The following is a 21,257-nucleotide window of genomic DNA, read 5'->3' as shown; positions in this document are numbered from 1 at the left end:
CATTTTGCATGGAGCCGGAGAGAAAAAAAGTGTCTTTGTTATAACTTTCGTTTATAAGATCAACAAAGAAGTCTTGTTCGTGGTAAAATCCCATGAAAATGTACAGAGAGGCCTGATTGACATCTTGATAATACAGTCTTTCAAAGTGATTTAGCTTTGGCGCCATTGACGTGGAACTTAACACCATCCGCCCACATTCAAGCCGAGCATGACGCAGCGGTAACATCCGATCTCACATCTAAAAGGCTTGTGCAGACATGTCTTGTGTGTAAACCAACCAGCGTCTCCTGAACCTGGAGGGAGGCCGGGTAACCTCGAAAGCCACAGGGGCCGTTAAAACAACAGGTGTCAGAGGAGAGCTCAGCTGTTGAGTGCAGGCGGCAGCTAGCTTGTGGTTTAGCTAGCAGCAGCTGCAGGTAGCTGTGTCGAGCATTGACCTCAGGGTGAAGGAGTCACCCAACTGTTGAGCATATGTACTTTGACTTTTAAAGAGTTCTTTTTTTTCGAACAGCCCACTGAATCTGAACAAACCACAGACCTCATTAGACACAGGGCTTCAAAGGTCTCCTGTGACCCCGTGTGATTAATTGGTGGCCCCCATGTTTGCTGTAAACCGACTTAAGACAAGGACTTCATGCATAGGACTCCACAAAAACCACCTGGCAGGCTGGCTGTGAAGCAGCTGTGCTTGGCAGTGTACAGACAGGTGGGACGCCATATATTAATGGGGAACTCTCTCTATCCAGGCTTTATTAAGTCTTAAGTGACAACACAAAGTCTATTCAAGCAAGTCCACATGTGCTGTTCCACATGGCCATATTATCCCATATCTGTAAATCTTTATCATGTGCATTTAGCGTCGACGCGTTTTAGCTTACTTAAAACCATTTGCCTTTCATATGAATGGGACCTACTGCGATAGTAAATTGCTTTAATCTCCTGGATGGAAAATATATTCATGTGATGTATGGTAGAAGTAATGTATACTGTACAAGCAGTTAGATTGAGTAACAGCTGGTGCGCTCGGAAAGTTGCCCTGCGTTTCACTATGCTCAACTGTTATTTATTTAAGAACTTTGTTTTTTCATATTTAAGTTTGTAGTCACTCTGCTGAGATTTAAGAGCTTGTTTTCTTTGAGGATTTAATTGTGTAAGGGTGAACAAAAAAGTGGAACACATTGATTGAATCCAAAGGTCACTTTTATTTAATTCAGTGTGAATAATATTCGACACTGTCACATTGACAGTGCTAGAGACACATAACATAAGGTGATAAGACGGAGAACAGACAACTTGCTCATAAACTAGACCACACAACACAAGCCTACTGACTTCAGGAACTACACACCAGATGACTTTGTTTCGGGTAAACAAAAAGGTCAAAATCAGCTCAGGTCCATTATATAGTAATTTGACTAATTAAACACGTCCACTCAAGCCTAGGTAGCAGGTCATTTTCTTTGCTTTGCACTTTCATGAAGGGAACATTAATTAATACTTTAAAAAAAATCAAAATACTGAGATAATACCTTATATATCGGCTTTAGCAGCACTATATTTCAGTGAGTAGGTCATACATACACGCAAAATTCCTCATCTTGTCAAATGTGCACTCAAACCACGCTTCTTAGTTTTAAGGATTTCACATCTTTCTGTGTATTTACAATATCCAGACTTCTGGCCATGAGCACCTAAAAATGCTCTATTGGCTACTCTCTCTAAAACAAGTTGATTAACACACCAGTTACAGCAGCATCGGCCTTTCAGGAAAATCAGCACGATGAACTGCCAACAGCAGTGCAATGTAAAAGACAAATAATGCTGTTATCAGCTAATACAGCCATTAGCTAAATTCTGCTTTTCTGTTAATTACCTCATCGGCATTTTCATGCTGTTTCATGCTCTAAATTTAGTGGGAGGTGACCCCTATAAGTAGATACAATTTGGCCTCTCCTCTATTCAGATTTTGCTCTTGTGTACTCTCTGTTGTAAAATAATGATCTCACAAGCCATTCATTTCTATACAGGAAACGGCAAAATACTTGAGCCACTATGTTCAGTGAATACTTCAATCCAGAGCCACGGAATGTAACTGAGTTGGACTATAATTCTAATACTATTTACAACCTCTTTGAGATTCATACAATGAATCAAACCACTGCATGGCAAACTATTTATGATTTCATGCACCTAGCTTTCATACTATTTTGGGTGACTGTTTCAGTGATAAAAGCAATTGTATTATGAGACGTACTGCACATAAGTCTACTGGCTGTAAGCTTACGTGGATCACAGTGTTCAAAGCTACATTAAGCTCCTCCATGATTATCAGAAAATGTTGTTCCTATTTCAGTGTACGTGTTGTCACAGATGAACATCTGGTGATTTTCGGAGAATCTGCCAGTCGTGAAATACTTGCCAGTTTGAGTAAGTTTCAGTCTCTATAGATGTAGATTAACATTGTGTTTGATAAGAAGTGTAAAAACAGTTGTGAGGATTGTGTGTGTTTATGGGTTATTGCATATGTGCGTCTATGATAGCACAGTGAGCGTGACGGTTCCTTTGGTCCTTTTCAGGATGCCAACGGCTTCTTCATGAGTGACGCCCTCCAGAGTCTGCCCGTTAACGGCCATTATTTGGTCCCCTCGCTTCAGGCGGCCGTCCTCCGCTGCTGCCCCCTAAGCGCACACATGCGAGTGGAGTTTTTTGCTTAATAACACACAATTTGTCAATCTTGCTAAATATAAAACAGAGATTTGTGCGACGTACCTTTCCAAAAACAGTTTTAACATAGATCGGCAAGTCTCCATGGGGGCTGCCGTACCCTCCGACTATACTGAAACCCAGTCCGTCTGGTCCTCTTTCCAGATTGATGGTCTTATACTGAGGTGGGCTGATGGAAAGACAGACAGTTAGGGAATATACTGACTACATTCCCTTCAACAAAAAGAAAGGGAAAGAAACGGCAATCATTTGAATGCAACTTAGACTGACTGACATTATAGTGGTAAGACAGATGTTACAACACAGTAAAATGTTCTTTCTGTGTAATAAACAGTTCATACCCGGGGTCATCCTGGAAGATGCAGCTGGGCGTGAGACCTCCAGCTGCTGCCTGCTCCTGAGAGGGACCCGTCACAGTGGTGTCACCGCCCGCTACCACCTACAGGTGCAAACAAACGCACACACTTTTATGGAATGGTAGACTTGCGACACAAAGACTGATAGCATGGTGGTAGTGCTGGATGAGGGAGACAAGCTTTATGGCACTTCAAAGTCCTCCGCTGGTAGCCTTCGACTGTTCTTTTCAGGTGGAAACTTGAACACAGATATAGTGAGCAATAAAGTACATGCTCACCTACAGGTTATCTAACTGTGTCTGCAGGTTTATCTCATTACAACAGAGAGGTGTATGTGAGTGTGTGTGTGTGTGTGTGCGCTTTGAGACCTGCAGCTGTATTGTGCCTGTGGCGTTCTTGAGCAGAGTGACAGCCTGTGAGTGGGTCATGCCTTCAGCAGAGGTTCCACAGATACTGACAATGCGGTCCCCAATCTGGAAAAGTGAGAGTTTAGTCAAATTTAAAAGGACACATGGGAGAAAAGCAACTTGGCACATTGAACGGTGAAGCAGGAACATCAGTGTTTGGGGTTGGAAACAATGATAACAACAATGAAAATCGAACAAAAGTTGGCTCTGTGACCTTTTTTCTGTAACAAACGGAAACTCAAAATGTTTCCCTTATTCCCTAAATCCAGAATGCATATGTATCACCACAGAAGTGCCATTTTAACGAAAGTCTGGACGACTCTGCACGATAACAGGATGTGGCTAATACTATTTGAAAATTGAATTCACCACGCCACACAAAAGCGAAACTACGCTTGTGTTCGGCTGAGTAATTTCATTATGTAGCGTTCTCGTCTCTCATTCTGGCTGAGAGGATAAAGCAGCGTGAATATACTATTCAATATTCCCCCCCCCCCATTTATTTCAATGAGCCCTTCTGTAGGCTTCATGATCTGAATGCAGGAGTGGGAGATTTATTATCCGCGTTAGCGATGGCTATTGTCCCCCTCCGGTCTGTGTCACACAGAGCTACAATTGTCAGTTTCTCTGTCATTTAACTGCGAAGTTCACTGCAAAGGGCTGTAGCTCTTGACCTTTAGGAGTCACACACTGAGTAAAGTGAGTGGGAATGAGATCGCTGTACGTAATTAAGATTCACATTAAATCCCACACGACAATGACTGGCATGCAAATTATTTCGTTTTGTATTCCGCTGGAAGCCGAATAAAGGTTACCGAGAGGGAGTGACGCAAATGTCGTACCTTGAGCTTCTGTGTCTGAGCAGCCAGGCCGACGGGGTTCATCATGGCGATAAAGATGGGGATATCACCCAGGGGGCTGCCCACGCCCCCCGCTATGCTGATACCCAGAGAATCACTGGGACCTTTAATGAACTGAACTGTTCTGGTGTCCTGGTGCTCTGGAGCTGTGAGAAAAGCAAACAGGCAAAAATGTTAGGAGGCCTTGTCCACAATTTACATAATTAATAGGACCTTTTGAGAAGACTTACAATCCGGACTCCGACTCAGTTTGTCATGGTCACCGGGAAGGTTCCCAGAGTCGGAACATGACAGAGAGGCCACCTTGGTGCTGCCTGTTTCACTCATCTGAAACACAGATATTCAGCGCTGTTGCTTGTTTTGTTTCAAAATCAAATATTCAATCAATCAAATATTATCCTTGAAAGCAGTGAAAATACAGTACCTGACTGCTTTGAGACAGCCTTCTTTCTGAGTGGAAGGGGCCTGCCTTGAACCTCCCTACATCCAGGTTTATAGGCCCCACACAGCACTATAACACAAGGCACAGTATTTTGACGACAGTCATCCAACAGTGTTAAAGCAGGGGTTGTCATTCACTAAGTATGCTTCCCTCTGAGGGCCAGTGCGACGGGTGTACCTTGAGCAGTGCAGCTACGGCCTCCTGAGTGGTCGACCTGACATCCTCACCATTGACTGAAATGATCTGGTCGCCCTGCATCAGGCGGCCGTCGGTGTCCACCAATCCTCCTTTCACAATATCGGACACAAACACTCCTGTGTCATTCCTGGGAGGAAAGGTTGAAAGGCAGACATGACAGTGAGATAACATGTGCTGTGAGAGTCGTCGTGTATTTTTCTCTTCTAGTTGACCGTAGCTGTATCGCACTGCTGACTCTCTTTGAGCATGTAATGGATAATACACTATTGATCCAGCACATTTTTTCCTGTGGACCTTTGCAGAAATGTGGCTTATGCTCCTTGGGAAGAAGCAGACTGCTGGTGAGATGGAATATTTAATAGCAAAGAGTGTGTTCACCCCCCCCCCCCCCCCAACTGTGACCTCGATAAATTTGTTTTCCATCTTGAATCCTGCATAATGCTTACTGTGGACACGTTGCAGTCGGGCACAAAAAGTGAGAAGCTATCACATATTATTTAATGACAAAACTTAATTTCCTCTTGTACGTGTATTGGTGACAGTTCTAAGAATCCTCCTTCGCAGTGATAGGTTACCCGAATCTAAGCTTCAACACCTTTGACAAACCGGTTGGTTTTGTCTCAGGAAAATACAGTTTGTTCTTGTTTGTCTAAAAGCAAAGACGAACATAGTCACAACATATTTGCTTGCTCTGAGCACTGACCTCTGGGACACTAAGTTAACTGCAGGGAAGATAAAATAGCTTGTGTCTTTTCCCCCCCAGAAGCACATCGCTACTGTTGACTTTGCATATCTAAAGTGCAAATCTCCACGTGGATAAAACGAACAAAAGCCGAGAAGCTGTGAAGCAAGGCGAACTGATCGTAGAATCCTGAGTGCCAGAGACTGTTGGCTGTCACAAGTCCTCACCACTAATTGCTAGCTCGCACTTTTCCATTTCAGCTGAGGGTTTTTCGGTTGTCTGTCACGTTGTTGCCTTTTCCATCCTGTTGAGCATTTTAGTTGTTTTTTCCCCTTGTGTAGCAAAACCATCATAGGCGAAGATTTACAACTACTGCTGTCCGAGCTGTTCAACCCATGACCCCTTTTTACCCTGCACTTTGACAAATCCAGAATAAAACCAGTTGTACACACACGTAACCACCAGTGCATATGCATGTGTGGTCTGTGTAAGCCATTCCTAAGGGTTTTCCCAGAGGTGAGATCTATCACCACACTCCACACACCTGTCAGTAACTGTCAGCATGTGGACCAGCAGGCCTTTTTCCCTCATGTGCTTTAACCCGTGAATGCTACTGCGAGCATAGAAGCCTCAGTGGAGTTTGTGTGTAAGACGGTTTCCAATTTGCCAGTGCTAGGAAAACTGGCAACGCTGGAGTCATGATCCCCGACTAGAGCCACTGAAACTGATCCCAGGGCTAATAAGAAGCTTTGCCGGTCCTCATTAGAGGGATCATAAGAGGTATTTAAAGTTTGAAGTGATGCAGAGAAAACACACACCTATTTCTGCTGACACATTTCTGTGATGTTTATTTATCATGTCAGCAATCCAGCCAGGCAACCATGAAATAGGATTTTAAAACATTATGGTTTATCACGTATTGGTAGATCTAACAAATCCTGCTGTGTTTGTGTGTGTGTGTACAAGATCTATCTCTACACCACCCACTTTCTAAATAGAGACAGCAATTACCTCTGATCCCATGATCTGCATTAAAAAAGAAGGTTTGTACAGTTAATGTCAAACTATGTTCCCTCTCAGATTACTAGTATGTTCGTAATATCACCAATACCATTTTATACATATATACTATTTATAGTTGTCGTCTGGCTGTACCGACTTTGATTCAAGAGACGAGCCAAATACAATATAATATCAAAATGACCAGCATTCTAGTACTGTCAGTAGTTTGCTACTAGATCTAATAATACATCTCTCTCACCTCCTTCCCACAATGCTCAGGCCCAAGCCCTGGCCGGGCTTCTTGTGGAGCTCCACAGTGAACGAGTCCCACAGGTCTTCCTCCTTGTACTGGGCCTCGTCCCTGTAGACCGCCAGCCGGACTCTCTGCGGGGTCTGCCGCAGCACGTTGATGGCTTCGTCGTGAGTGGCGTCGCGCAGGTCGATGCCGTTCACCTGTGACGAGAGAAAGGGAGGTTAGTATTGTAGCAGCGCCCTTTTCTTCTATTCCTGATATAATGCGAATGCAGCAGAGGGCTATAAAAAAAGTACTAACAGCCTAATTGAATGCTAAAACAGAATTTTCCTTAAACTGCTGTGGTTACATTTCTTCTTCAGCAACCCAAACTGCTGAGCTATCTGAACACTGGATCATAATATGACAGTGTTACAACACTTGGATTTAACTTAAGGGAAGCGGCCTTCCCACAGAAGTCTGGGAAAATCTTGAGTGTTCAGTTTAAGGATTTATGTCCATCTTATTTTACCACATTAAAGGGGGGGAAATGCCCCATTAGCGTTCACCATGGACATGCAAACGATTTTTTTCCTCCCCTAGCAGCAAATGGCATTGCTGAGGACTGGGAAACCACTCTTTTCACTTTTCCTCTCTGACCCTGTTTTCTAAACGCAACAGCTTGGCTCGAGGACAGAGATGAATATCAGAGGGCAATTAAATCAATCAAGTGTGTGCCTATGTGTGTGCGAGTGCATGCATGTGTGCTTTTCAATAAAGGTCTACTCATCGAGCTACCATAACAAAACTCCTGAGCTCCACCCCTGTCCTCCCTCTGTGACAAAGCATGAGGTGAAATGGAGGGCAAATCCAAGTTGAGCTGGGACACTTAGCTCGTCTCTCCATGTAATACATACACTCATACGAGCTGGTACTTTCCCCCGAGTTTTTACTCGGAATCAATTTATTCTTCAGTACTTGTCTCACAAACAATAAATAGTTTGGTTTGATCCTTTTTGTTGCAGCTTTCATATATATTTGAGATGTATATCAACAAATGTATCACACTATTTGATCCTTGACTGTACTTGGGAACCCTAGCTTTCATGTTTCAGATCCTCAGGCCGCCACGTCTCAAGTTATTGAAATGTGTTCAAGCCTCTTTTTAAATCTAGGTCATGTGTGATGCTCATTATACGGCACAGCACCTCCAGGATCTGGTCTCCTGCCCAGAGCCTGCCATCTTTTGAGGCTGCTCCCTCTTCATAAACTTCATGGATAATGATGGCCCCCTGGAGTGAGAGGGAAAAAAAAGAGAGCAAATGAGTACAGAATAGGAGAAGACGGTGAACAGAAACAGTTGGAGGTGAAGTGAGAGCAGTAATGATCTATTTGGGGGAAATGCGAGGCACACAGGACAGCAAATAATGGGGAAAGTAATTATATAAAGACCATGTGGGTAGAGAGAAAGGTATATTTTGTTTATAATTTGACAGCAGACAGTCATTATTTTGAATTCTCATTCTGAATGTGTATGTTCCTGACTCCGAGTGTGTTTTCTCTGCGTTCCAGTGTGTGTGTCATTTGGGGTTCAGAGGTTACATTCCAGGGCTGGATATTGTCTGCTGTGGCCGAGGCCAGACAAAGAGCTGCTCCCCCCCCAAGCCTGACTGAGCAGACAGAATAGATGGGTTGAGGAGAGGACGAGGAGGACGAGGACGAGGAGGACGGCTGTGACAACATAATTTCCTACATTCCTGAGCCGCCGTGGCTATTTTGAACCTGGGTTATACCGCCACCAAAGATTCTAAGTGGGTGGCATGGTGGGTGGTAACTCAAAAGTACAGTCACGTAACTTTTTTCAAGTTTTTACAAATTCACAGTATATTTCAAAAGGATTGTAAAAAGTGCAAATACGTATATATTAACCTTATTTTTGTTGTTGAATCAAATGTAAAAAATGAAGTCATACTTAACTCAAGGAATGTTTTTGGTCAAGTGATATACCCTCAAATAACATTAACATATCTATCTTTCATATTTTTTGTCACCTACCAGCAGGGTGTCACAGCCTCCCACAATGCTAAGGCCCAGGCCCGTGCGGCCCTTGGAGATGTCAATGGTGGTCTCACAGCCGGGGATGATGGGACAGGTCGTCGGGTCACAGGCCAGAGTGGAAGGGGTGGAGGAGCGACTCGGACCTACAATGGAGGAAGCATATAGTAAGCCAATTGATCCATTATTTATCTTCTCGAGTAAGAAGTCAAACTTCTTAATGCGGACTCACTAGTGACTGCTTCCGCCGGCGGTTGACTCGGGGTACTCGTGGTGGCACTAGGCATGCTGGGTCGGCTGGCAAAGACCTCATCCGAGCTATCCGCGTCCTGGCAGGTTGACTGGAGGAAAGAGAAGGAAGACAGGGTCTCATTTGTATAGAAAGTTAGCTTCACTGGACCTTTGGCTTTTCTCAGTAGATAATTGACTGAAAACACAGTGGAATTACTAATCAGGCTTGATCTTTACATCATGACTGTTTGAGGTCATTCTTGCGGACACAGCAGATTTGTAGAATGCTTGCCTTTAGAGGAAATACAACATGATGGTTACAGTTTATCTCCAGCCACACTACCTTTTCCAAAGTGTAGCCTGGCACTGATTCACCATTCACAGCTAAGAGTTTGTCCCCTGGTTTTACGCAGCCCTCCTGTATGAAGCAGATCACAGTTTTGATTAGAAATAAACTGTATAACGTACAGACTCACCATTAGCTGCAGTATGTACTACATACTTTGCCTGCGTCTCCTTTCACTTCAGATATACTCTGAATCTCAACTTCACTGTCGTTTTCCCCCTCCACATATGTGATGCCGATTCCGCCGTCCTCCTATTGGGGAAAAACAATAGTGCGTAAAAAGGGATTCTTTAATATACAGCATTTAGTACGGTACATATAAACACAGCATGCAGACTGACACATGGCTGTAGCGTGTGTTACATAATAGAGCTGCACCAGCTAACCAAAACAAGCATGACTGATGACAATCATCTCCAGAAAGAGAATTAGTCACAGCTTCCCCTTACATCCTTCACACTTCTAATCGTATGTTCCCAGCGGGGCCTTTTTGTGTTTGTGTGTTCGCATCAATGAGCTGCCCAGATGCTGCTGCTGAGTCATTCCCTGTCGCCTGACATACCATATGGACAGTCCCAAACTGGGGCTCCCATCAAAGTCTATTTTTTCACTCACTAGTGCAGTGCCCTTGGCCTGGGTTGTTGGTGCTTGCAGTGTGTTTTTGTGAGTTGCTGATAACCCGACCCCAGCTAGGACTGTACTACAGTCTCAGGGGAACGTTCGCTGTGGGGGTCCCACACTGAAAATTGTTTAATGAGAAGTACATTGAAGTAGGCTTCATTGTGCTGACAATGCTTCTCTTTCATTCTTCACTTAAAAGTACAAATTTGAATTCAGGACTTTTTCTGTGTGGTATTAATAGTTTTACTTTTAATAGTTAAATGTTTTCCCTTAGATTTTGATTACTTCTCTTACCACTGACAATACCAACGTTACCAACTAAATCCGGCCCTGATAACACACTTTCAGGTCAGGGGTTAGTCGACTACCCGCTGCGGACGGCATACTGGACTGTCTGCAGGGGGCCTTGAAGCTCCGCCCCCCCCGCTGCTTTATTCACAGTTTTGCACCTAATTCAAAAAAGTACTCCTTGGGATCCCGAGCAAAACACTAAGTTGTGAAGTAGATCGGAGGAGCAGTTCTCGGGGTATGCGGAGATCAAACAGAAAGACAGACAGACATTCCTTGCTTTATAGTTAGGTTTCTTTTTAAAGGGCCGGTTAACTGGGATCACAACAAAACAAGTTTTCCAAATTACCACTTGTTGTATGTAGTCGGGCAGATGTTTTCAGTTCAATAGGTACGATTTTTGCGATATCCCCGGTGACACTTGTTATTGGTGGTGCTCACAGTATTGAAGAATGACATTAAAAAAACAACTCTGTATCATCCACAGACTTCACTGTAAGCAGTTTTCTGTGGGAATTATGTTCCGGAGAGACGCGTTGCTGCGAGTTTTTGAAATGGGATATTTTTCAATCTAAATAGCTTGGCAAATACAACTGTAAAAATATCCGCATGAGTAGTAAGTAGACACCACAAGGGGTCAAATTATCTTCCCCTTTCTATTTTTTTGGGTGAACTGAACTTTTATGTCCTATTGGAACAGCTCTTCTCCCATTCATGTGTTGTTTTGGTTACTCACCCTTTTATTTGACAATCTTTGCTCTTGGCTGGCAGCTTGTCAGACTTGACTGCTCCTGTATGACCCCCCCCCCCCCCCCCCCCCCTCTTTCTCTGTCATACCCCATTGACCTTTTTTGTGTACATCCTCCCTCATTATAGCATTGCTTCCTCTCTATTATTGTCTTTATTTTGGTTTTTCAAAAGACCATGGTTGCCCTATGTGTGTGTGTGTGATATGTACACGGGGGGTCCAGTGTATCTCACCTTCAGCTTTATGCTGTGATGCACATATTTTGAAGTATCGGCATCACCATTAGCAGCAGTCGCTCCGAGCTGTGAGGAGACAGGCAGTAGTTGATACAGTGGAATTTGTGTTTGTGTCTGCTGGCTGGTGGGAGTACAGTACTGAGTGTGTGGCTTTTGATTGTCCCGGGAGTTACACAGAGGCTTGGGAGAATGGGAACTCCAGGACCACACAAAGAGACTTTTAGGAGCAAACATACATGAAAACAACTCTGGCGCAAAAAGTAAAATACACAAAGGGTACATCAAAAGCAATTATAATGGTTTGTGTGAGAGTTCCATTGCATGTTACGCAGATGGAACTCCACTCCCTAACATCTCCATAATCTTTGTCCGTTGCGGTGTTTTGTGCGTGTGTGTGTGTGTGGCCATGAGTGCAGTGTTACCTCAGTGTGGGGCTCCACTGTGTCTCCCTCGGGTTCTCTCACAGGTCCCACAGCCATCTGGTTCAGCGCCTCCGCGCTCCTGTTCCAAAGAGTCATAAACTCGCGTAAATCGCGGCTCCTCGGCTTTGTGACAGCGGAGCCGTGATTTACGTGGGCCGATCACAGTGTCTGTTTCCAGGGGTCAGGAAAGGGATGTGAGCTTAAGTAGAAGGTTAAGTAGACTGATTTTGGGAGAGGACTCTTTTAAGGAAGGGTCAAGGGTCAAATGTGGCTGACTCTGTGCTGTTGTGTCAGCTGCAATACTTCATACTCAACTGCGTAAGCCATACTAATCTTTATAATGTACTGTTTTTGCAGTTAATGTACAATAAATGAGCATTCACTGTTTTATTTTAACAGGAACATATACATATTCTTTTTTTAATACATTGTTTAGTTGTTCCAGAAGCTATGAAAGCAGGGAGTAAATCATTGCTTTCATATGTAAATGTCACCTTGATTTAAGGCTTTCAAACATTTATATATATATAAATCTTGACATATGTATTGTAATAACATTTAATGGATTACTGGGGGAAAACACGGTTTAAGCAAATATATACGCTTCTTCTTTTTTGATATGTGCATGAGGAAGACTCTGTTCTCCACCTTCAGTTGCATCCTTCTGTTGAGTTACAATAGCTCCCTCTATTGAATTTTGAATAAAATTACAATAGACTTGAACATTTTCAGGTCAGCTGTCTGACAATGACATGTAGTTGCTGTTGCCATGGAAGTGTATTCATCGAGGCTTTAATAGGAAGAAAATGGGTTTAAATACCTGACAAAGATGATTTTGACTTGGGATGGAGAGCTCTTGATTATGGAGGACGCATTCTGGTGACTGTGGCCATAAAGGACTTGCCCATTGATCTGACAGGATACAAAAACATAGAATTATAGACACTTGTTCTCCAAGAGCAAATGTGTGATACAAAGCACTACTAAAAGCCATACATCAGAAATGTATATATGTTATAGATTATATATCTTAAAGGGGTCACATATCCTGCAAACTTCGTTTACACACCCACTTGAGTTGAGAACCGCAGTCAATACACTTCTTACCTCCAGCAGCTCGTCCCCCACTGCCATACGACCGTCCCTGCCGGCCGCCCCGTTGGGGTCTATTCCCACCACGAACACGCTCATGCGAGAGCGGTCCCTGTTCCCCGCCAGGCTGAGGCCCAGGCCCGTCTTGCCTTTCTCCAGCTCAATCATGTGTAGGACACCCGGGAGGCTGCCATAGCGCTGGATTATGTTCTCTGAAAGAGGCGGGTGAAGTCGTAGCAAGACAGATGTAAGCTGACAACGCTGCTGAACAGCGCCAGAATTGTTTCGAGCCTGAACTTCCATATCAGTTTCTGTCTTGTTGCTCAGAAAGAGAGGGCATGTGTTTGGATTGGGGGAGATTGGGTTTTGTGCAAAGGCACAACATGTGAATGGTGAAAGTGTTAAATGTCAGACTGCTGAGTTTCTATCTCTTTGTCTCAATCTTGTCTGCATTGTTATCCCTCCATTTCTCACTCCAGTCCCCCCTTCTTTCTCTCCCCTGTCTCTGGTGTGTTAGATAGCCCCTGTTCAGACCAATGGGATCCTGTTGTTCTGGGCTCCCTGCCACTGTTGGACCATCAGTCCTGTACTAATCTCCACAACTCACCTCCCCAGGCCCAACCTCATCAATCTTATCCCCGCAGGATGGGAACACACTTTCACGCACACACATTCGCCACAGTCCCAGGTGTTCAGAGGCTGGAAGTCTGTCCTTTATGCTGGTTGCCTGAGTTGAATAGGACCGACTGTGTGACCCGTTCTCCTTGAAGCGGAGACTTCATCCTACAGTTGACATTCGAGTGTCTGCAAGATGCTAATGAGTCCTTCAGGTTTTGCTGAGGTACAACCACCTCAAGCGAGTGAGTCTGTGCTGTTTTTATTGCAGACTCTGGATGAATTCATGAGCAGGCGAGAAACAAAATGTACCTTGGAGGACCTCTAGTGGCAGCTAGGCGATACCGCATGCATAACGTAAGTACATTTAAATGCTTTCGGTCTACATTAATGGATACTATTTAGGTAGAACTTCCAGGAGTATACATATATAGTATATATATACCCACACCTTCCTCACAAGTCACATTCCCACCAAGAAGTCATGCAAAGCAGGATTTACTTATAATAGACCATTGTGAAATTAAATAGACAAAAATGTAACACAATAAATGTTTTCACTGTTGTTCCAAACAGAATATATAATTTAACCCCAAGAAAACAGAAACTGAACTCACTCCAATTGTATCCAAACTCGTCCTGCACCTCCTCCTCCTCCTCTTCCTCCACCTCCTCCTCCACCTCCTCCTCCTCATTCTCCTGCTCTGCCTCAGCAGGTCTGCCAGGAATCTCTGTCAGCGTGTCTGTATCAGTCTCTCCCACATGGGGCACCACTGGCAGGAAGAGGACAGGGCTGCTGGGAGATGCCTTCGCCGCGTCACGCTTCACAGGCTGTCGCGCCACAGATGGGAGTTGAAAAACGGGTTTATTAGTGAACGGTAAAGAGAGAGAAGAAGGTTGTGTCTTTGTTCTTTAAGTTTGAATCAGCTTGATATGAGGTTTACAGAAATATAGGAAGGCGACATGAGCGCCGGTGATGGAATCAATAGAAGTCATTTGCTTGGTTTAGATAAACAGCTTCATCGCTCTCAGCAGGATATTAGCTGTAGGCTGAAAATTAATTATGGGATATGGTCCCAAATAGATGCCAGAGGCTCAAATCAGAATTAGGTTAATTGGAAAATAGCTTTATTTATAGTATAATTGTGCTTACTAAGTCAAAAATGCGACATTTAATGACTTCATTATTACTGATGTAATTACTTATCATCAAATTAGTACTAAAAATCAAATATTCACCAATCATATGTTCACTTACCTGAAAAACAAGAACAACAAATCAGACTTGATCACTAAAAAAAAAAAATCTCTAATTTGTTTTTGTCATTTTATTGAGGTGAGTATCAATTCTGTTGTCTTTTAAAAGGAAGTAATAAAATGCAAAAGACAAAAAGGTCAGAACATGTTCTGATTTCACAAAAAAATGCACAAAGGACATCAGACGGCGAGAGATGTTAGGATATGTAGGAGTGTATGCGGGTACAGCATGGCAGAATATATTCAGCGCATGAACTGTGTCACGCCAAATCGACATATCTGCACGAGCATACACAGAAAGGGAAAGTGGAAAGCACAACACAGAGACCCACAAACCTTAAACGGGGTAGGAGTGAAAGGGTTAGTTGGGGAGAGGCGGAGGAAAAGTCTACTGTGACTGTAACCCTCCTACGGAGAAGAGACAAAGGGCAACAACTTTAGAAGACAGCACATTTCTGACGGATACCTACATCTATTGACAGACATATTGAGTTCTTGGCGAAAAGTTGGACGCAAGTGCTGTTGATGTGATCAAACCTGATTCCGAGTGTGGTGAGCAACACTTTTCCCCAAAGTTGACAAGTGGAACAAGGACAAATACAAAACACTGATTCAAGTTGTCAGTGGAGGGTAATTGAAAACACCAACCTTGTCCTTGTTGTCCCTCGTCTTAGCTGCAGCTCTCTCCTCACTGGAGTCTGTTACCGATGACTGCGGGCGTATAAGTCAGACACGAAGGTAAATCCCTCCACTCTACATCACTCACGATAAGCAAATTCATTTGGGTCACGTATTATGGAGAGCATATTCATAACACCATACAGCGGAGGATACAGAAACGTGTTTAAATCTCATTAATATTAATGAGTTCATACAAAGTCAAAAGTGTTCTGAATGAATAAAATCTGGACCATATGCTGTATCATCAAAAAACCATCTGTTTAGAAATGATACTACTGAAGAAAAAGCCACTTTCTTTTAAATAAAGAAAAACATGAAGAACTTATTTCTTAAAAAACGAAACGGGAAAAAAAAAGTCTTGGCAAAACCATAATCGCTCGCACAAACACACACACAACCAGGCCAACATATTGATGCGTTGAGTGAAAGAGCTTATCCAACTCCACATGACTATCCAAGCTTGAACATTTCTCTGCAATGATTGAGTTTAAAGGACTTTGCCAAAAAAGTCTGGCATTTAAAAAACAACAACGATATTGCAGTTTACAGTTCTTCACATTACACTGTCTTATCAAGTTGTCTTCTTTACACCGGCAGTGAGACACTCGGGAGAATGTTTGAGGGATAATTGACGAAAAAATTGGACCTTGAAAAGCTGGGTACAGGAGAAAAATAAGATTCACTAATAGTAAAAGCTTCGACTAGGATTTCACTTTGTGTTTGTAAAAGGAGGACGCAGCAAAGCACCAGAAGGAGAGGTAGACATAAGGCAACATACGCTAACAGATGAGGGAAAGGTATCGATTCAAAATAGGAATACACACCACACACACACACACACACACACATAAAGTTTAGGATCGTAATTGTTATGTCTGGCAGCACAGGTTTATACAGAAATGCAAGTGAGAAAAAACAAGTGATCCATTTTCTAAGTCCCTTCTAAATAGTTTTCTCCCGTGTGTTTATGACTTAAGAATAGGAGAAAAAAAGGTTTTGCCAGGATAGTCTTTTTAAGTTCCCAATTTTTCTATATTTTTGGTTTCAGTTATGAAAAATGGCGGAAAAAAAAGGTTTTGCAATTTTATTTGGGCTGTAGAAGCTGAAGTGCACCACTATCCCATGTAAATAGGACTAACAGCATTCCTGTTTTCTTGTGTTTAGAGTGCATGGAGAAATAAAAACACTTTCAAAAAAACTTTCACCTGTTTCACACGTGAAGAAAAGGTGGCCTTTTCTTCACCTGCTCTTAAGACAAACACAAGAGAGCAAGCTATTTAGATCTGACTTAAAAACAGATCCCCAGAAATAGTTTTCCCACTTGTCTCTCAGGGCTTCCATATGGTTTACCATAAAGGAAAATAAAAGGTTTGGCATTTGGAACAATTAACATGAAATGTGTTCCAACTCATGGCTATCATGACAATGAATGAAATGCCCCTCGGTGGTAAACCTGCATGCAGACTGAAACTGAATTCCTTTTAATGTTTTAACTCTAGACTCCACACAAACGCTTCTTCTCTCATGTCAAGCAGCTCATTGTTAACACCATTTTAACAAGTCAAAGCAGTACAGTTCAAGTGAAAGACATACTCGTACACAAGCAGGCAGACGTAGACATGGGGAAGCTTTCTAACCTGAGGGAGGGCGGGTGCTAAGTAGGTTTGATTAGTGCAGCAAAGGCTTGACCCGCGGTGGCTATTTAGCTGCAGAAAGGGCAGCGGCGGCCTCTAAGAGCAACACACAGGACCAACAAGCTGACAACATGACGAATATTTAATATGACGGCTGAGCCTTTGTGACAAAATTGAATCGGAGGCCACTCGGGAGGAAAAAAAAAAAAAGAAGAGAGGGCGGAGTGTGTTTGGAGGACAGAGGCACCTCGGGTTTTATTTAAATGAGTAACCATTAAAGCGAGCGGCTTCCTTGAGGACAGCTATTCCTCCACATCAAAAAAAAAATCAGAGCAAAGCCGCTTTCTCTGAAATACTTTAACAAAATGTTTCGAAGATTCCTCCAGGCTACGTTGAGATTATTCACTGCTTACAAGAGAAGGATTTGAAACTTAAAGGGAGACAGCATGGATGTGCTATTATACTCTCTTGGTGGACCCCAGTGGCTGCATTTAAAAGCGGCATTACTGACCTGCCTACAGCACTTAGAGGTATCGTCCAATCAAAATAATATATTTTTTAAACTGTCCAGGCCATCGTTGTGCATTTTAGTGGAGCTGCAACTCAATATCGGTGACTTTATAGTCAATTGAAAAGATGTCTTCTTCCTATATTTGTTGGGTTGAAGCAGTCTCGAGCACATTTTGAGGTACAAATGATTTCCTTATTTGCTTTTTCTATTGTTTACTTGATGAGTTCCTTTATAAAATATGGAGATGCAAGTTCAATAACCTATAATAGTCTGAAAGTGTATTGAATGTCAACATTACACACTGTCAGCACAGAGGTTTTCTAAAAAGAAACAACGTGTTATTGCCGTGACAAAATAGATTTAAACATTTGCTCCGACCTTTTGATGAAAAACTAAACTGTGGGCCGTGTCATTGTTATGGTTTAGTAACTCTGTGATGGAAAACTAAATAGGATGTCTGCGTCTCCCGCGGTTCTTTTTCTTTCCTCCCGGAAGGAACCTCCAATTCTACTTTGTCTTCATTTCCGTCAATACACATATTATGTGCGTATCAAAGTCAAAGATGCAGTTAAAAAGAAAGACTCAGCGAACAGTTTGAGGGACGGAACGAAAGCGGAGGCAGGAGAGATAATGCAACAAAAGATTAACTGTGATGGATAGAGAGCTGATGCAACAGAAAATGAGAGGCAAAAAGAGGGAGACAGATTACCTGACATGTGCGATGTGGCATGCATGTGAAAGAGGTGGTGTGTTTCTCTACGGCAGGCGATGGGGCTCGGTTATATATTGACCCGGGCTGAGAAAGCAGTGCGGAGGAACATATAGATGCAGGTTTGAGGCAACTCATAATGTAGTCAAAATGAAGTATGAACAGTGAACATAAGGAGATGCACTCATTTGTTTTCTTGCTGCATATTAGATTAGATTCCATTCTCATGTATCCTAAAGAAGAAGCTGCAGCCGGCAGACGGCTAGCTTAACTTATCATAAAGACTGGAAATACAGCTAACGCTAGCTTTGCCCTGTCCAAAGGTAACAAAACCTGCTGGGTTATCATGTAAATGTGTGAGCTTTATATAATTATTGCTAAAATTCCTGTTGTTGTTATTAGAAAAAATATTGATTATATCTGCTTCAAGATATTTTTAGAGTCCCCACCGTTGAGTATGATTCTCCTTTTTAACACGACTTCTTCCCCCTCTTCATGTCTTTCCTCTCCATGTGCTACATTACATTACGAGTTGCTACAAGGCTTTAATGAGTGACCAGAATGTTAAGGAAAGCAAGTGGGAATATCTCATAGATCACAATGCAAGTGATTGACTATGAGAGATCTGACACTGGAGCCAAACCAATTAGAGACCCAGCGGGAAACTACTTAGTCACGCTTTAAAAGCCCGAGGGCACTTTCAAACAACAAACGATGTTGATACGCTTTCAATGAGTGTCGCAATTAGAGACCAAAACTTGCTAATATATTTAATATGTCACACAGGGTTTGTTTTTGCACTCATAAAAGATTTCAAAATGGCATTTAACAATCAAACGCAAAACGGGAACTACAGGGGTTGTGTCTTTTTACATTGTGGTTTTTGAAAGTGTCCTAAATGGGCTTTGCGGATTACGTGAAGATGGAAAAGGAAATTGTGACCTTTAGATTATTTACTATCAATTGGTGTTGACGCTATTATAGAGACTTACCCTGGGCCTGTGGATAATACTCTGGACCAAGAAGGACACAGGGTTGCCTGCCCTGCGTATGGCCTCCACTGCCTCCTCGTGACTAGCATCTCTTAGATCTGCTCCATCCACCTGACACAAATTTTAGGGAACAATATGAGTTTTCAGGATTTCAAACCCTCCTCAAGGTTTTGTGGTTCTCTCAAATGACTGCACATTAATCAAATACGTTATATAAGTCATTTGTCCGAAAGGAAAGCTTTCTGATTGATTACAATCTAACTCTCACTTTCATCTGAAATTTTCCTTTACCTCTATGATTCTGTCTCCGGTCTTCAGGGTCCCGTTCTGTCCAGCAGGACTGTCCTCCAGGATGTGCTTGATAAAAATGCCCCTCATCACCTCTCCATTGCTCAGCCGGCTGCCCATCCCTCTGCCCCCGACAATACTGATACCCAAGGACTTGCCTGGCGCTCGGAAGAGCTCCACTCTGAGGAAGGTACGCAGGCTAGAATTTTTAAACATTTTTGCTCTTCAAAACTGTGCCGTAAACTTTTTTTGTATGCTGGACAGAAAATACGATTTTTAGTTTATTTTTGTGTCAACGCTTCAAACTTGAGCAATCATTCTTTCATATAAAGTTCTGCAAAACATGTCTGTCTTCGACATATTCACAAAATTAGATTAGATGCGTAAATAGAGTGGGCACTCACTTCCTAGGTTGGTTCCAGTTGCTATAAGCGGCACTCTCCTCTCCCTCGCCATCTTCCCGCTCAGGGAGGCTCGGAATATCTCTAGATCGACAAAAATGGAAGGAAAAAGTTTGGTAAAATTCTAAAGAAAGCTCGAGGGACAAAAACACTCGTCGTGCTATGTAGCAATGTTTTTTACAAGTGGGTCACTGTTTTATTTCATGCTAAACCACTGATGAGCTGGTGGTAGCGGTAACACGTAGAGAAGCTTAGCTTAGCAAACATGCATGAAAACTTTGCACCGTCAAAAAACTGGCTTTGCATTGTTTTTGGAAAAAAAGGAAATAACGCTTGTTTGTAAGACCTCACGGATACAAACAGAGTACAAACAAATTCAGGTCGGAAAATATTGATGATCCTGGATTTGTGCGTGAAATGTTCGTATGCACGTTGTTTGTGCGTACACACTGTTTGGAGCCCAATGTGCTTTGGTCGCTGAATGGAAACATAAGTGGTTTATTTACAAGGAATCTCAACAGGGCACATTCTAAGGTGACCTGTTTCTAAGTGTAATCGCATAATAACACAAGTTACTGAGGTCGAACATGAGGACATACTTTGGATCTGCTCCTGGGACTGGAGCCGTTTCACAGAAGAGATCCTCTTCAGCCGGCTCTCGGCTGGCCTTGTACTCCTCCAGATACTCTGCTGGAACATATGTAATGCTGAACACACACACACACACACACACACACACACAAGCACAGACACACACACACACAAATAAGTCGAACATTTCTAAAAGCAAACGACTTTCCATCACCTTCCTTAGTGGCAATTATGCCTCTGTTCACTAAACCATCATGGTAATTTGACCCAAAAAAGAGAAGAACTGGCGTTCAAGTGTAAACAGGTATTAAAGCACTCAAACTACCCCCTCTTTCACTGAACAAAAGAGCTTCTTTTAAATCTGCTTATTTACATTCAGAAACGTACTTCAAAACAGATGTTTACCTTCATAAATGTCTGAGCAAATCAAGTCTTCTATCACCTTCTGTGTAATGAACATGTGTCAAATCGGAAAGGCATATCCATCATAGATTCATGGGCAGATTACTAATTTGTGTTAAGAAATGAACCAAAAGAGAGCTGACAAAATCTGACACCCATTTAAAGTCCCATTTCCAAACAATTCAGAGTGAAGTTGATTCTGAAGGGCACATTTAAAGTGAAGCTGACAGATCT

At 42.7% G+C, this 21,257-nt stretch overlaps 1 protein-coding gene across 2 annotated transcripts in view; it reads right to left on the bottom strand.

Moving 5' to 3' along the window:
• Positions 1-1,189: 1,189 nt before the first annotated feature.
• mpdz (multiple PDZ domain crumbs cell polarity complex component) overlaps positions 1,190-21,257 on the bottom strand; it is a 45,332-nt gene continuing 25,264 nt past the window's right edge. For both annotated transcript variants that reach the window (XM_076112429.1, XM_076112430.1), the window contains 24 exons: positions 20,630-20,737; positions 20,034-20,114; positions 19,633-19,810; positions 19,342-19,452; positions 15,463-15,525; positions 14,175-14,388; positions 12,958-13,154; positions 12,671-12,762; positions 11,851-11,929; positions 11,426-11,494; positions 9,692-9,787; positions 9,533-9,607; positions 9,191-9,299; positions 8,959-9,104; positions 8,112-8,195; positions 6,931-7,124; positions 4,967-5,114; positions 4,772-4,858; positions 4,578-4,674; positions 4,330-4,493; positions 3,449-3,553; positions 3,066-3,163; positions 2,770-2,893; positions 1,190-2,678 (listed from right to left, as the gene is read on the bottom strand). In XM_076112429.1, the coding sequence (XP_075968544.1) occupies positions 2,532-2,678; positions 2,770-2,893; positions 3,066-3,163; positions 3,449-3,553; positions 4,330-4,493; positions 4,578-4,674; positions 4,772-4,858; positions 4,967-5,114; positions 6,931-7,124; positions 8,112-8,195; positions 8,959-9,104; positions 9,191-9,299; positions 9,533-9,607; positions 9,692-9,787; positions 11,426-11,494; positions 11,851-11,929; positions 12,671-12,762; positions 12,958-13,154; positions 14,175-14,388; positions 15,463-15,525; positions 19,342-19,452; positions 19,633-19,810; positions 20,034-20,114; positions 20,630-20,737 (2,866 nt within the window). In that variant the 3' untranslated portion in view covers positions 1,190-2,531. The remainder of the gene's footprint in view (positions 2,679-2,769; positions 2,894-3,065; positions 3,164-3,448; positions 3,554-4,329; positions 4,494-4,577; positions 4,675-4,771; positions 4,859-4,966; positions 5,115-6,930; positions 7,125-8,111; positions 8,196-8,958; positions 9,105-9,190; positions 9,300-9,532; positions 9,608-9,691; positions 9,788-11,425; positions 11,495-11,850; positions 11,930-12,670; positions 12,763-12,957; positions 13,155-14,174; positions 14,389-15,462; positions 15,526-19,341; positions 19,453-19,632; positions 19,811-20,033; positions 20,115-20,629; positions 20,738-21,257) is intronic.

The sequence above is a fragment of the Anarhichas minor genome, unplaced genomic scaffold (genome assembly GCF_050575085.1).
Source record: "Anarhichas minor isolate MPS153535 unplaced genomic scaffold, ASM5057508v1 ptg000049l, whole genome shotgun sequence".
Classification (NCBI taxonomy): domain Eukaryota; kingdom Metazoa; phylum Chordata; class Actinopteri; order Perciformes; family Anarhichadidae; genus Anarhichas; species Anarhichas minor.
This window is presented reverse-complemented; position numbering and strand designations above follow the sequence as displayed.